Raw genomic sequence first — 14,207 nt, 5'->3', positions numbered from 1 at the left:
CTGAGGAGGCCATTTGGCCACGCTGCGGATCTTGGAGAGCAGGTGATTACTGATCACTAGTGTTTTCCGGGCGAGACAGTGGCGCTAACCCCCTCCCCTTCCCCCCCCTTCCCCCTCCTCCTCCCAGGCTGGAAAGGTGCAGGATCCGCTAAACCGTGCTTCGCACAGCGGCGGCCGGAGCAGACGCGGGATGGTCGCGCGCCCCCAGCAGAGCAAAGGGGGGCAGCGAGAGAGCCTGGGGAAGGTACGGGCGGGGAATCGGGGTGCGGATACCACTTGGAAAGAGCAGAGGGTCAGTTGGGCGGGGGAAGCATTTGCCGAGTGCAGGTGTGTAAGAGGCTGCCCCAGGCCCACCCTTTGCAGCCGAGGGGGCGGGGAGCCGGGCCGGAGACCCGGAGACTGCGGACGGGGCGCGGTCCCTGGGCGCTCGCTCGCCCTCCTTCCCAAGGCCCCGGGGGACGGCCCCTCGCCCCAGGGCCCGGCCTGCCGGCGCCAGCACCGCAGCGCCCGCGGCAGCCGCCGCTGCGGCGGCCGTCCGGCCGCCAGGGGGCGGGAGCGGCGCCGCGAACAATGGCCGCGCTCGGCCGCGGGCCTGCGAAAGGAAGAAGGGAGGGAGGGCCGGCGCCGGCGCGCGGCGTGGGTCTGCGGGGGCCGGGGACGCGCGCGCCGGGCAGGCTGGGGAGCGGGAGCGGCTGCGTCGGCGGGGGCGCGCGGCGCGGGCCCGGGAGGGCGCGGCGGGAGCGCAGGGGAGGCGGGCGGAGGCGGGGGGCGGAGGCGGGGGGCGGGGAGCCCGAGGGGTGGAAGCCGGCGGTGGCGGCGGCGGCGGCGGCGGCGGCGGCGGCGGCGGCGGCGGCGGCCGAGCGGGGTCAGTTCTCTGTAGTGTTTGCCAATGTTGGAGTCGTCTGCAAAGTGTCCCCGGCGAGAAGGTAAATACCCTTGTGGGGGGCGTCCGGGAGGCCCCGACTTCCGCCCCGCTGGCGGGGGAGACAGAGGGCGCTGGGGAGCCCTGCGGGTCCGCGGCGCGCGGCGAACCCCGAGAAGAGCGGCCCCTTCGCGGCCTCCCCTCCCCCGCGCCTTCCCTCCCTCCTCGGGCTCTCTCCGGGCGGGAGGGGGAGGGGAGGAGGATGGCGGGGGCTGGGGAGCCGTGGAGGAGACGAATGAATTGGGGGGGGGGGGCGTGTATGGAGGGGGTGGGACGACACAGGTGTCCAGAGGGGAGGAGCCGGGAGGAAGGCGAGGATGCCGGCACAGACGGAGGGTGGAGGGCGGGGGGGGGGGGAGTGGGCAGGGACCCGGGAGGTGGGGTCGTTGGGGCCGCGGTGGGAACGGCCGGAAGAGGGGACCGCGGGTGGAGCGACGGTGCCGGAGAGGGAGGGGGAGGGTCCCTGTGGGGGGGAGGGCAGGACTGGGGAGGGGAGGGGGACAGAGGAGGGGAGATGGCGGGAGGCCCATCCCTGGAGGGTCTGCGGGCCGTGGGCCTGGGGGCGCAGGGGGAACGGCGGGGCGGGGGCGCGCCGGGGGCTGGTGGTGGTGGCTATTTCTGTATAATGGGCAAGTGATAAATACGTAACGCGCCGAAATGGGGAAGGTAGGTGGGGCAGAGGGGACAAAATATATCCTATGACAGGCAAGTTCGGCCGTGGCTCTTACGAACTACTACGGTGAGGGCTCGGCTTAAAGGGGTGGTTGGCAGTTAATGACCTTGCCGAGGTGAAGGCAGTTGGGCGAAGAGACAAAGATCAGTTACAAAATCCGCTGTGCGAGGGCAGAGCCTCCAGCCCCTCGCGGGGCGGGCCGGGGACTGTGGGGATTGTGTCGAGGCGGGTGTTCCGCGGAGGCAACTGAGGAGACGCTGAGCTGGGATTCTTCGGGAGGGGGGCGGGGATAATGGCCTTGGGCTCTGGAAGTCCCTGGAAATATGTGCAGAATTTTGCACTTGCGGAGAATTTTCTTCGGAAAGGGTCTTTGCTTGGCGTGACGCGTCCCCCCGTCCCTTCCCCAGAAGGTTTAGAACTACTTGGGTAGAGAAGGACCGTTCACTTAGGGAAATGTACTGCAGGATTTTAAATTGGGTGGTTCCTCCAGAAAGGATAGAGACGATCTTTTAAAGGTGTTTCACTGTTAGCCGAAAACCTTTATTTTTAGTGTTTGATTTCACAATTTTGGTGAACTTCTTCTGAGCATTACTTCTCTTCTGATGCATCCTTGTGATTTAAGAGAGCATGAGGAACATTTGAAATCAAAATTGTGATGGGCAGGCGGGTTAATAGTAACCTTGTAGGAGGAAAGATTGCAGCATTGTTCCTGGAGGCTGTTTCTTCTCCGTCCTTGCTTTCTTAACATGATTCACACATACTGTTGTGAATTGAGCTGCAGTAGAAAAAAAAATCTTCTTTAATAAAGCCGTCAAAACCCAGACATTCTGCATCTCGATTGTTTTGTAAAATGGCAAGTTTTTCATTTTTCAGTTTGCCTATATTTTACTGCAAAACAGAGATAACACATACCACTTGAATTGTAGATTTGCTGCCGTTTGCAGCAGGCCTGTATTAGATTTGTGAAACATTTAAACGCCAAACTATGTGATGTCTGTGTTTTTTTTTTGTCCTGCTATGTTTTCAGCTCAAGCCACCATTGCCACATTCCATTGCATGGCAGTGTAGTTTGAAATTTATTCCTAAGTGATCATTTGTTGGTAGGATATAGTGCAGATTTCCTCACACATCCCTAAATTTTTCCTTAAAAACCTGTGTTTTGTATTTGTAAAAATGTTGCTGTATAATCCAAGTATGTACTGTTAACTTCAGATATACTGCCACGTAATTTTTTTTTTTTAAAGATTTAATTTTATTTATTTTTTGGCTGCGTTGGGTCTTCGTTGCTGCACGCAGGCTTTCTGTAGTTGCAGCGAGCGGGGGCTACTCTTCGTTGCGGTGCGCGGGCTTCTCATTGCGGTGGCTTCTCGTTGCGGAGCACGGGCTTTAGGCACACGGGCTTCAGTAGTTGTGGCACGCGGCCTCAGTAGTTGTGGCTCGCGGGCTCTAGAGCGCAGGCTCAGTAGTTGTGGCACACGGGCTTAGTTGCTTCGTGGCATGTGGGATCTTCCCAGACCAGGGATGGAACCCATGTCTCCTGGATTGTCAGGCAGATTCTTATCTACTGCGCCACCAGGGAAGTCCCTGCCATGTAATTTTTAAGTTTTAGTTTTTTATTTGGAAGTAACTTCAAGTTTACAGAAGAGTACCAAGAATAAGAATAATACAAAGAATACTCATGTAACCTTAACTCAGAGTCACCAATTTATCATTTGCTTTCTCTCTGTCACACACACATAATATTTTTTTCCTGGATCATTTGAGGGTCAGTTATATACATCATGGTCTTTACTCCTACTTAACTTCAGCATGGAAAACCATATAAATTTCACATTTTAGCTTACTTGGCTTGCCTGGAATGAAATTCTAGGAAGGAGTGGCTTGGTCTGATTTTCAACAAAGAATAAGAATATCAAAAATATCAAAGGTGTTCATCACCGTTATTAGTATATAAATAATATAGCAATTGAGGCTGAGTGGTTTTCCTGTGTTAGGATCAGGTTCTGGAAGATACAATTGGCCAATGTGGTGGGGTTTTTTCCTTGTAGTTAACCTCCTTTTTACTTCTATTACTCTGTCTTCTTTTCTTTTGTATACTTTGAGCACTGGATATCTGATCATTTATGTATGCAGATCATAATAAAGAAAGGGGAAAAGTCTAGATATTGCAAAATTGGGTTTTGTTAATATTAGACTGAATAGTGGGAGACAGGCATAGTATAATCAAATCATGTATAGATATATTTGTGCCTCTTCTAGATACTCAAGAAAATATTAGATGAGTGTCTAGAATCCATAGTAATTATAATTTATATTTGTGTATGATTGATTTTGAAGAAATCAATATAGTTTTGAAGTTCTATATAGAACCCTTGCCATTATGTTGTTTTAGAGGTCAAGCCCTTTGTTAAGGAACATTTTTAAGGAGTCGAGCTTTTATTTATAGTTTAACATATAATGGAAAGAAGGGGACTTTGAACCAGGCAAAACTGAGTTTTAATCCTAGCAATGTGACTGGGGAAGTAACCCAACTTCTAGAAAAATGGGAATAACACCTGCATCCCAAGGTGATGAGGATTAAATGAGCTAATATAAAAATGGCAAAATATGGCACTTGGTATATATAAAATTGGTGTTTGGTAAATGTTAGTTTCCTTTTTTTCTTAGCTGGTAGTATGTGGGGTTTTTCACTGGAACGGTTCATGGAGTGAGACTTCTATATACTTCGAATATTTCATAGGCTCTTAGGAGATAGTAAAATTTATACTAAATTGTTTTGATTTTCTTACATAAAAATAGTTTTTTGGGGTACCTACTTTTAAAAAGAAATGAAAATGAAAAGCCTTTTTTAAAACACTTTTTAAGGAGCCCATGAGTTTTTTAGAGTAAGAAGCTTTGAGTTGGTATTTAGTTTTGTAGTAGTTTGGAGTGTAAGAATGGCGATAGTAAATGTTTTTGCTTTTCATATTGTCAGGTAAGACATTTAAGAGAGGATTGCCTGTCAGTCGTGGAATGGGTGCCAATATAAAATTTACAGATATGTTAATTTAATAATGCCATTTTATAAAGCAGGATTTAATTGTTGAGGATTTTATAGATTTAATTTTGCACAGCTTTCAATTAATCAGATGAGCAAATTGTAATTCATAATATAAGCGGTGAGTGATATCAGCAGTACATTTCAGATACCTGTTGGACCTCTAATTCTTCATGAGTGGCAAGTCTTCTCCAGTTAGTAGTGCCTTCTCTCCATAAACTGCCCTGCCTGTCTTCATTTAGTAGCTTGGAATCTGGAACTGCATGTTCTAATGTGCCTGACTGGATATCACTGTAGGGCATTTTTGGGACATGTGAATAGGTTTCTCTAAAAGTACATAGTTGTAATTGGAATGAATGGTAGCTGGAAGCTTTTGACAGAAGAGGAAGAGGTGGATTTTATGAAACCATGGGTAGTATAAAATGCTCTGCATCTTATTGATATGACTTGATATTTTATCAAATTCTTTTAAATATAGGACGGTAGACCTGGCATGTCTTTAAATAAGACATGAAATGTTAAAGAGATGTGCCACTGTGGGCATTCCAAATTGCCTGTGGTATAGTTATAATCTTTATATTGATATAAATCTAATACAACTTGTTTTTGGAAAAGAATATGTTCAGAATTTTTATCCAGTTACCTCACAGAGTGCTGTTACAGACATATTAGTTTCATGTTTTAATGTATACAGATTTTTATAACTGTGAAGGAAAGGCTTACGGAATATTTAAAATTGTATGGTCAGTTTTGAGTGAATACGTGCTTTCATTTGTGCTTCTTCATAAAACTGCTTTTTGTATATCAGAAGATCAGAACTTTAAAAAATGTACCCCTATATCTTATTGTGCCTACTTCTCAGGATCAGCCACTAGTATTACCAAAATCTAATATTGAAGAAACACATACAGGTCTATAGACAAGGATTTGTAATTTTTAGAGGCTTACATAAAATGAAAACAGAATGAGATTTCTCAAATTTGGTAAATTCTTACTAAATAATGTTAAATTCTGGAAAATAAGGGACATTAGATCACTGAGATGCTTGTAGTGGTTTGTTCATGTTTTAATGTCCAAATGAATTGTTTTCAATTAAAAAAAAGAAAACTGCTTAGGTTTGTAGTTTTAGTTGTAGATAGTGTATTTTAATACCGTTTGACTAATGCTACACTTTTTAATGATGTCATCTTTTGAATAGAACGTAAATGTTTAAGTTTCATAATTTACTCCTTTCAAATTCTCGCGTTACTCATTTGCTCATGTTGAACAGGGAATTGATTTTTTTTGGTCTACCTAAATATATTAATACCATAGAATTATAGAATTTGAGTTGAATGGAAGTGTCTTATTTATTGTTACAAATTACCCCAGAAATTAAGAACTTAAAACAAATATTTATTATCTCAGTTTCTGTGGGTTAGAAATCTGGCTGCAGCTTATCTGGGTGCCTGTGGTTCAGGGTCTCTTAGGAGGTTGCAGGTAAGCTATCTTTGGGGCTGTAGTCTCATCTGAAAGCTTGACTGGGGGACGATCTACTTCTGAGTCATTCATGTGACTCTTGGCAGGATTCAGTTCCTTGGGGGTACTGGACAGAAAGCCCCAGTTTCTGTTGGGCTGTTGGCCCAAGGTATCCCTCAGTTCTTTGTCATGTAGGTCTGACCACAGGGCAGCTCACAATATGACAGCCAGCTTCCTGCAGACCAAACAGGTGAGAGAACGAGAGCAGGTGACACCCAGGAGGGAAATGATGGTCTTTTTATAACCCAGTCTTGGAAGTGGTAGCTCATTATTTCTGCTGTATTCTATTTGTTGTTTGCCTACCAAAGGACTTACATTTACTTTTTAAAGATTAAAAAAAAAAAAAAAAAAGGAAGAAAATAGAAACAAGAGAAAGAACTCAAAGATACATAAAGCAATTTACCAAAGCTCAAAAGGTAATCTCCTGAAGGGACTTCCCTGGTGGCACAGTGGTTAAGAATCCGCCTGCCAATGTAGGGGACACAGGTTCGAGTCCTGGTCCAGGAAGATCCCACATGCCGCAGAGCAACTTAAGCCCGTGCGCGTCACAGCTACTGAGCCTGCGCTCTAGAGCCTGCGAGCCACAACTACTGAAGCCCGTGTGCCACAACTTCTGAAGCCTGTGTGCATCACAACTACTAAGGCTGCACTCTAGAGCCCGCGAGCCACAACTACTGAAGCCCGTGTGTCACAACTTCTGAAGCCCGCGCGCCTAGAGCCTGTGCTCCACAACAAGAGAAGCCACCGCAATGAGAAGCCCACGCACCGCAACGAAGAGCAACTCCTGCTCTCAGCAACTAGAGAAAGCCCGTGTGCAGTAGTGAGGACCCAATGCAGCCAAAAGTTAAATAAATGAATAAATAAATTTATATAAAAAAAAGGTAATCTCCTGGAGAGCTTGGACTAAAACTTAAATTCACTGGTACTCAGGCTTTGTGCTATTTCTACAAATGCGATTCTCTTGGAAAATACAAAAATTGGTACAGATGGTGAGGTTACTATTGTAAGAAATAATTGAGGAGCTTCCCTGATGGCGCAGTGGTTAAGAATCCTCCTGCCAATTCAGGAGACACGGGTTCGAGCCCTGGTCCAGGAAGATCCCACATGCCGCGGAGCAACTAAGCCCATGTGCCACAACTACTGAGCCTGCGCTCTCTAGGGCCCGCAAGCCAAACTACTGAGCCCGCGAGCCAAACTACTGAAGACCGTGCTCCTAGAGCCCATGTTCCACAACAAGAGAAGCCACCGCAATGAGAAGCCTGCGCACCACAACGAAGAGTAGCCCCCGCTTGCCGCAACTAGAGAAAAGCCCACGTGCAGCAACAAAGACCCAACGCAGCCAAAAATAAATAAATTTATATATAAAAAAAATAATTGAAAACTTTGAAAGTCATTTTGAATTGACTCTAGTTTGTCATCTTGAAAAAATTATAGCCAAATATATGTATACACACGCACACACATATGTATATTCATATGGTATCTGTGTGTATATATATCTCCAGAACCTTTGCTTCTGAGGGAAAGTTCAGTATTAAAAATTTTATAGCATAAAAATTTTTACACAAGTGATTGCATTTAGCTCTTTTGGTATATGTCAAAATTGTGTTGTTGCTTTTTAGATAATTTTTTGGGGGGACTACATAATTTTTAATGTAACTTTTCCCATTACAAAATCCCATTATTTATTTATTTATTTGGGTTTTCCTGCCCTTCTTTGATATCTATTTTTAAATTAAGTGTAGAAGACATTTGCTATATGAAAAGAAATACAACCATGGCGAGGAGGTTAGACCCATAAGGAAGCAAATCCAAATGTAACAATGGGATGTGTCAGGATGGTAATTTTGTTTTCAAAAATTTTATGTAAAATTTTAATATGCATGCTATTTTTATAATGATGACAATAAAATCAGAAACAGGAAAAAATGCAACTAGGTAATCTTACTATGTGCTCTTTTCCATACCACCTGAGAGAATATGTGTGTGTTACATCTTCGTTAGGCTTAATTTATCTTATAGAGGAGGGGAACAAAGCTGTTTAAAACGTTACTGGAGCAAGGGAAGTACATATTAAATATTAATCTGAAACTTTTACATTGTTTTAACAGCTTCACTTTTGCTGAAATTGTCGTAGAACTCTAGAACCAGAAGGGACTTTGTTCAGCCTAGATCTGCGCTGTCCAGTATGGTGGTCACTAGCCACAGGGTGGCTATTTAACTTTAAATAACATTAAAGAAAATTTAAAATTTACTTTCTCAGTTGTTCTAGCCACATTTCAAGTGCTCAGTAACCACATGTGTCTAGTGGCTACCGGTTTGGACAGCAAAGATATAGAACATGTTTATCATCATTGAAAGTTCTATGCTGATTTAGATCTACTCCATTTTTTGTATTTGATTTTGGTCACGGGCATGTGTTTAAAGTGCTAATCATTGAGGTTACCAACTAAGTTGAACTTATTTCTTCATTTTCATTTTCTAGTTTTTGGAGCCGTGAGGGATACAGCAGTTTGGTCAATATTGTTTTAACATGCTTCAAATAAATCAGGTGAGTTTGTGTTAAGGCATGTCACACTTATATGGTGCTTGGGCCATAAATCGTGGAGCATTTTAACTCAGCTTTTGTATAACCATAACCTGACCACTGCTTTATAGAGCAGTTACATGCTATATATTTGTCATAGGAAGACTGCAGGGCAGGTTGTGTAAGGATCATAGCGATAGTCCTGAAAGTTAAGTTTTAAGTGTGCAGAGCAGAAGGTTTTTCTGTTCTTTTTGATGTCACATCTCCAGGACTTGTTGATGTGTTCAGAATGCTTACAGTTGTGATCTAGCTTCAGTAGGTGGCAGTTCTGCAGACCGAAAGCATTTCTAGTGACACATCTTGTGAAGTAGTTGTATCAGTGTGTTAAAAAAAGAGTCCTTTTCTAGGGCACTGGAAAAGGCTGGAAGAAAGTGCTCTGCTAAATAAACTATAGCATACAATGCCTTAGACTCACTGTAGAAGTATTTTTCTTAGGTCTTGACATTTCTCCAAGAACTTTATACATTTAATCTTATCCTTTCTGAACAAAAAGGGCATTGTATCATAACTATAATATTAGAAAGTACTTTGATTTATTTCACATTCGCAAATCAAGAGAGAAGAAAGTAATTTGATTGCAAGAAGTAGTTAATTCTTTTGTGATTTGAGGAAGTAATACATGACCCCTCCCAGCCCCCGCCCCATCCAGCTCACCTGGCCTAAGAAATCCCCAGTTCCTGTGCATCACACACCATCTCTAAGCAAATGACTTCTCAGTTTATACCTGGTCTAGACTTCTTTTCTGAGCTCCAGACTTAGGTAGCAGTTACCAACTTGATCTCTTAACTTGGATGTCTTTATGCCTCTCAGACTTAACGTGTGCCCAGGAAACAATCTAAATGCTTCAGTCAAACTAGACTCTTTCAGGTTGAGCCAGGTCGTTCCAGCTTGACCTCTTCTCACCCACCCCGTGCTTGGTTCACTTGACTCCCAGGCCTAGGATTTGCCTCATAGCACCCTGCCCTTCTATTTAATGACATCCTGACATTCAAAGTTGTATTAAAATATGTAATATTATTTAACGTCTGTCTTCCTTGTTAGATGTTGCGCTCCATGAAGGGAGTGACTTTGCTTGTTTACTCCTATATCCCCAGGTCCTAGAATAGTTCTTGTTGTATATGATTTTCATGTATTTGCTGAACGAGTGGATGAATGGTGCTAGGGTTGTCACTAAAGCAAGGAGATCTCCATCCTTGTCAGCAGTAACCATATAATTGTGTTGTCCGTTTTGGTATTATATGATGCTGCTTTACACAAATGCCATTAATATAAAATCTCTCCCTTATGCACAGTCGTTCTTTGATTTTCTCCTTGAACTAGACAATTTTCTTGCGCCACAAATATTGCTTTCATCAGTGACGTTACTAACATGGGCTAAAAGGAATCATACTGTGCTTAGTGCTTCCTGTGCCTTCATGGTTGCTGTCAAGTCCCATTAGATGCATTGATGGAGCTTTATGAGATGTGACATACAAACTGTGCTGTAGGTGTGAAGTTCCCCCCAAGTGACTGTACAGATACCTGCCATTATTATATGGGTACAGTTATTCTACTATAGACAGATGGAAATGATCATTTTATGTCAGGCAACATCATTGAAAGTTATAGTTCATAGATTAGTCCTAATGAGGATTTACTAACCCTCTGTGCTACTGGTCGTGTTGAACCAGGTGTTGCAAACAACTCCTAGGCAGCGTTCTGCGTGGCCACAGCAGCTCCCTGGGCTTTGGCTAGAAATTGTCCACAGTGCCTGGAGATATGCATGCTTTGCTTGTAACAGATATATATTCCTTGGCTTGCTTCAGGACCCTCTCTTGACTAAGTTTTTAAAACTTTTCAAGTCTGAGGGGAAGAGCTAACCTAATTTGGAATAGTAGAAGTTATAGAGAAGACTTTCTTTTCATCCAGACTTAAAGTCACACTGAATTCTTAAACATATGAGTGATTTTTATGTTTTATTATTTTCACAGTGACTGCTTTCCCATTAGAGGGTTCTCAAGGTAAATGTGAAAAGGCATGAAAAGGCAATTGAAGCTGACACTCATCTTGAAGCAGTTGAGATTTTACTGCATAATTTTCAACACTGTCTTTAGGATTAATAAATAAATTTGGGGAGGTCTTTTGTTAAAATGCCTGAATAGTACTAGCAAATTATTCCATATGTGTTCCTAGAACTAATTAAAAACTAGGCTTTTGAATACTAAGTTACTCGGTATCCTTTTTGATATTAATTCTGCCTGACATTATTATTAGGGAACATAGGAATGTTCCATGTTCGGCTACCGTAATGACACTTCTGCCTTTAAATTGTGCTCCTCATTTTTACTTTTGCCTTTTAAGAGTGTGTGTTCTTATCCATGCACAATTCATGTAGAAAAATTAGGTGGTATAGATAAGTTAAAAAGGAAAAAAAAATCAGAAGTAATTCCACTATTCTTTTACAGAAACAGTCACTGCTAACATTTTGGGGTGTATACTTCTAGATTTTTTTTCTATGCAGGTATGTTTTTATGTGAATATATGTTATTTTAAAAAACTGGGATTATGTAATACATAATATCTGAAGTGACTTAATCCATAATTTGGAAGTACTAAGATTTATTTAATCAAATCCTTATTGTTGGAAAGATTTTGTGTTATAGTTAGTGCCACAGTTAGTATTTTTTTTTTTTACATACACCTGTGTTCCTTTGTCCATTATTTTCTTGGAATTAATTATTAGAAATGGAAATACTAGTCAAAGGAGTATGCAGATTTTAAAGATATTTGATGCATAAATACCAAAAATACAAAATTTTATCTATTAGAAATTTATCAGAATGCCTGTTCCCTTATTTCCTTGACAAATTTTCAATCTTCGTTAATCTGTCTGACAAAAAGTGATATTTTAATTTGCATTTCTATGATTTGCTTATGTTTGTTCTTTTGTGTTTTGTCTTTTGTGAATTGCTTATATGTGTCCACTGTCATCTTTTCCTTTTATGTGTAAAAATTCTTTGGATTATATCCCCTTGAGAGTTTATAATCATTAGTTTGTATTTTTTTCATTCATTATTCAAAAAGTAACTAATGGTAACCTATGTTTCCAGGGTACCACTAAGTAAGAGTTTGGTGTATTTTGACCTTTCTCCCTGATGATTAATTACAAGCCCCTAGGGAAAGGAAACTCATTTGAACATTAAGCTGTAGCAAATATAAATTGAGAAGGCCCATGTGCTGTGAAATACTATTTAAAAATTAGTGACTGAAATAGGACAAATGTTTTGGGATTAGTTAGTGAGGCACACTTGACCGGGCAGTGTGTCCTAAGGGGTTGGGAAGTCTATGTTAGGCAGCTGTAGCCTTGGGAGAGCCCAGCAGCCAGGGGTTAACAGAGGTTTAAGTGGTGGTTCCTTTTAAAGAGGTTTAGTAGTCGCTGTTAGGAACATGGAAGCCAAGGGGAAGCTTTTTTTTTTTTTTTTTTAATAAATGTATTTATTTTATTTAATTTTGGCTGTGTTGGGTCTTCGTTGCTGTCCATGGGCTTTCTCTAGTTGCGGCGAGCAGGGGCTACCCTTTGTTGCGTTGCGCGGGCTTCTCATTGCGGTGGCTTCTCTCGCTGCAGAGCACGGGCTCTAGGCGCGCAGGCTTCAGTAGTTGTGGCTCGTGGGCTCTAGAGTGTAGGCTCAGTAGTTGTGGCGCATGGGCTTAGTTGCTCCGTGGCATGTGGGATCTTCCCGGTCCAGGGCTCGAACCCGTGTCTGCATTGGCAGGCAGATTCTTAATCACTGCACCACCAGGGAAACCCTAAGGGGAAGCTTTAAGGCCTGAATCAAGTGGAGTAGGAGAACAGGGAGGACAAAACAACTTCAGTGCCAGAAGAGTGGAGAATCTTATAGGGCGAGAGGGAGCCAGGTGTTATACAGAAAGAATAAAGTTGTATCAAGGTGTACTGTAAAGTGTAAAGCCAGGGTTTGGTCATTAAGAAACAAAAAGCCTAGAGTTTAAGGGATAATGATACTCTCCTAGGTTTGTTGTGAGGAGTAATTGGGATAACAAAGGCCAAATGCTTAGTGTTGGTTCTAGTACTCTTGCTACTACTGTTGATAGTACTATGACTGGTATTATTGCTATTGTTGCTCTGGAGATGGATAAGAAAGGAGGGCAGACATTTAAGTTGGTCATTAGAGTAAGTAATTGTTTGGGGGAGTGAAGCACTTGGACATGTCTCAAGCCCAGGTCAGCTACAGGTGCTCTCCTTCTCTTTCTTGCCATATGCACTGGAAACTCTATCCTTTTCGCTTTTAAAAGCTGCTGATACTTACTCTTAGTTTTTCTCCAAGTCTGGCTTTGGAGTAGGATCTATTTACAATCTGCCTATCTCTCTTGAAGTCATAGGATTTAGTGTACAGTTACTGGATTAAAAAAGTAGTAAACACAAGGAGGTTAAAATATATAAGAAGGATGTTGGCTTTCTGCCATGTTGGCATAACAAGATTTATCCTCTGTGTAGCCAGCTTCCAAGATGGCCCCCAATGATCTCTGCCTCCTGGTATTTACACCATTGTGTAATCCTCTCGCACATCTGTTTGTGTGGCCAATAGAATATGGTAGAAGTGATGGATCGTTTCCAAGGATAGGTTATAAAAGACATTGTGCCTTCTCCATCCTCCTTTCTCTCCCTCAGTGTCACCCTGCATTGCTGACTCTGAGAGTAGTTAGCTGCCATGTTGTGAATAGCCCACTGGAGAGGCCCACATGGTGAGAAATTGAGGCCTCCTGCCAACAGCTAACAAGGAACCAAGACCTTTAGCTAACTGTGTGACTGAGCCTTCTTGAAAGCAGATCCTCCAGCCTTTGTCAAGCTTCCAGCCCTACCTAGACTGCTCTCCCATCAACATCTTGACTGCAACCCCATGAGAGATTCTGAGTCAGAACCACCCAGCCAAGCTGCTCCTTGATTGCTGAATCTTAGAAACTATGTGAAAAAAATAAATGCTTATTTTTTAAGCCACTAAGTTGGGGGTATTGTGTTATGCAGCAATAATATTCTCTTTCTCCTTAAATAACTTGAGAACATATTAAATATGTGATCAGTGGTTTTTAGACATTGGATGACAGATGGCAGCAGGCTGTGATGCCTGAGAGGATAGAAACAAATGAGGTAAGCCCTTCTATTGCACCAGTTTACGGTAGAGCCTGGAAGTTGTCTACAGGCTGTAGTGCGAGGAGGAATCAAAACAGAGCCCAATTTTGTTGGGATTAGGAAACAAAGATAAGAGTTTAGGAAGGCCAAGGTGGTGGTTAGAATTGTAGGTCAGAGTACTGGAGAGAAGGGAGCTTTGGGGGAGAGTGGCGAATATATGTTAAAGAGTACACTCAAGCACATATGCATTCTGGAGAGCTGCAGAGGGTTCTTCTTGAGTCTTTGGTTCAGTTCTGACATGGCAGGACCTACTCAAAGTCAGGGAAAGAACTACTGGAAAGCAGT

At 43.0% G+C, this 14,207-nt stretch overlaps 1 protein-coding gene across 8 annotated transcripts in view; it reads left to right on the top strand.

Annotated features, from left to right (window-relative positions):
* The first annotated feature begins 136 nt into the window (after positions 1–136).
* The window catches only part of STAU2 (staufen double-stranded RNA binding protein 2), a 308,834-nt gene continuing 294,763 nt past the window's right edge, over positions 137–14,207 (top strand). For 2 of the 8 annotated variants that reach the window (XM_061172217.1, XM_061172216.1), the window contains exon 1: positions 8,640–8,701. Coding sequence is in view for 3 of the 8 variants with exons in the window: in XM_061172221.1 (XP_061028204.1) it covers positions 8,684–8,701 (18 nt within the window). In the remaining 5 variants the exon portion in view is untranslated. Of the gene's footprint in view, positions 245–840; positions 927–8,635; positions 8,702–11,195; positions 11,238–14,207 lie in introns of those variants that run through there. The other 6 variants (XM_061172221.1, XM_061172220.1, XM_061172223.1 and 3 more) reach the window with 6 other exon arrangements.

The sequence above is a fragment of the Eubalaena glacialis genome, chromosome 17 (genome assembly GCF_028564815.1).
Source record: "Eubalaena glacialis isolate mEubGla1 chromosome 17, mEubGla1.1.hap2.+ XY, whole genome shotgun sequence".
In the NCBI taxonomy this organism is placed as follows: Eukaryota; Metazoa; Chordata; class Mammalia; order Artiodactyla; family Balaenidae; genus Eubalaena; species Eubalaena glacialis.
This window is presented reverse-complemented; position numbering and strand designations above follow the sequence as displayed.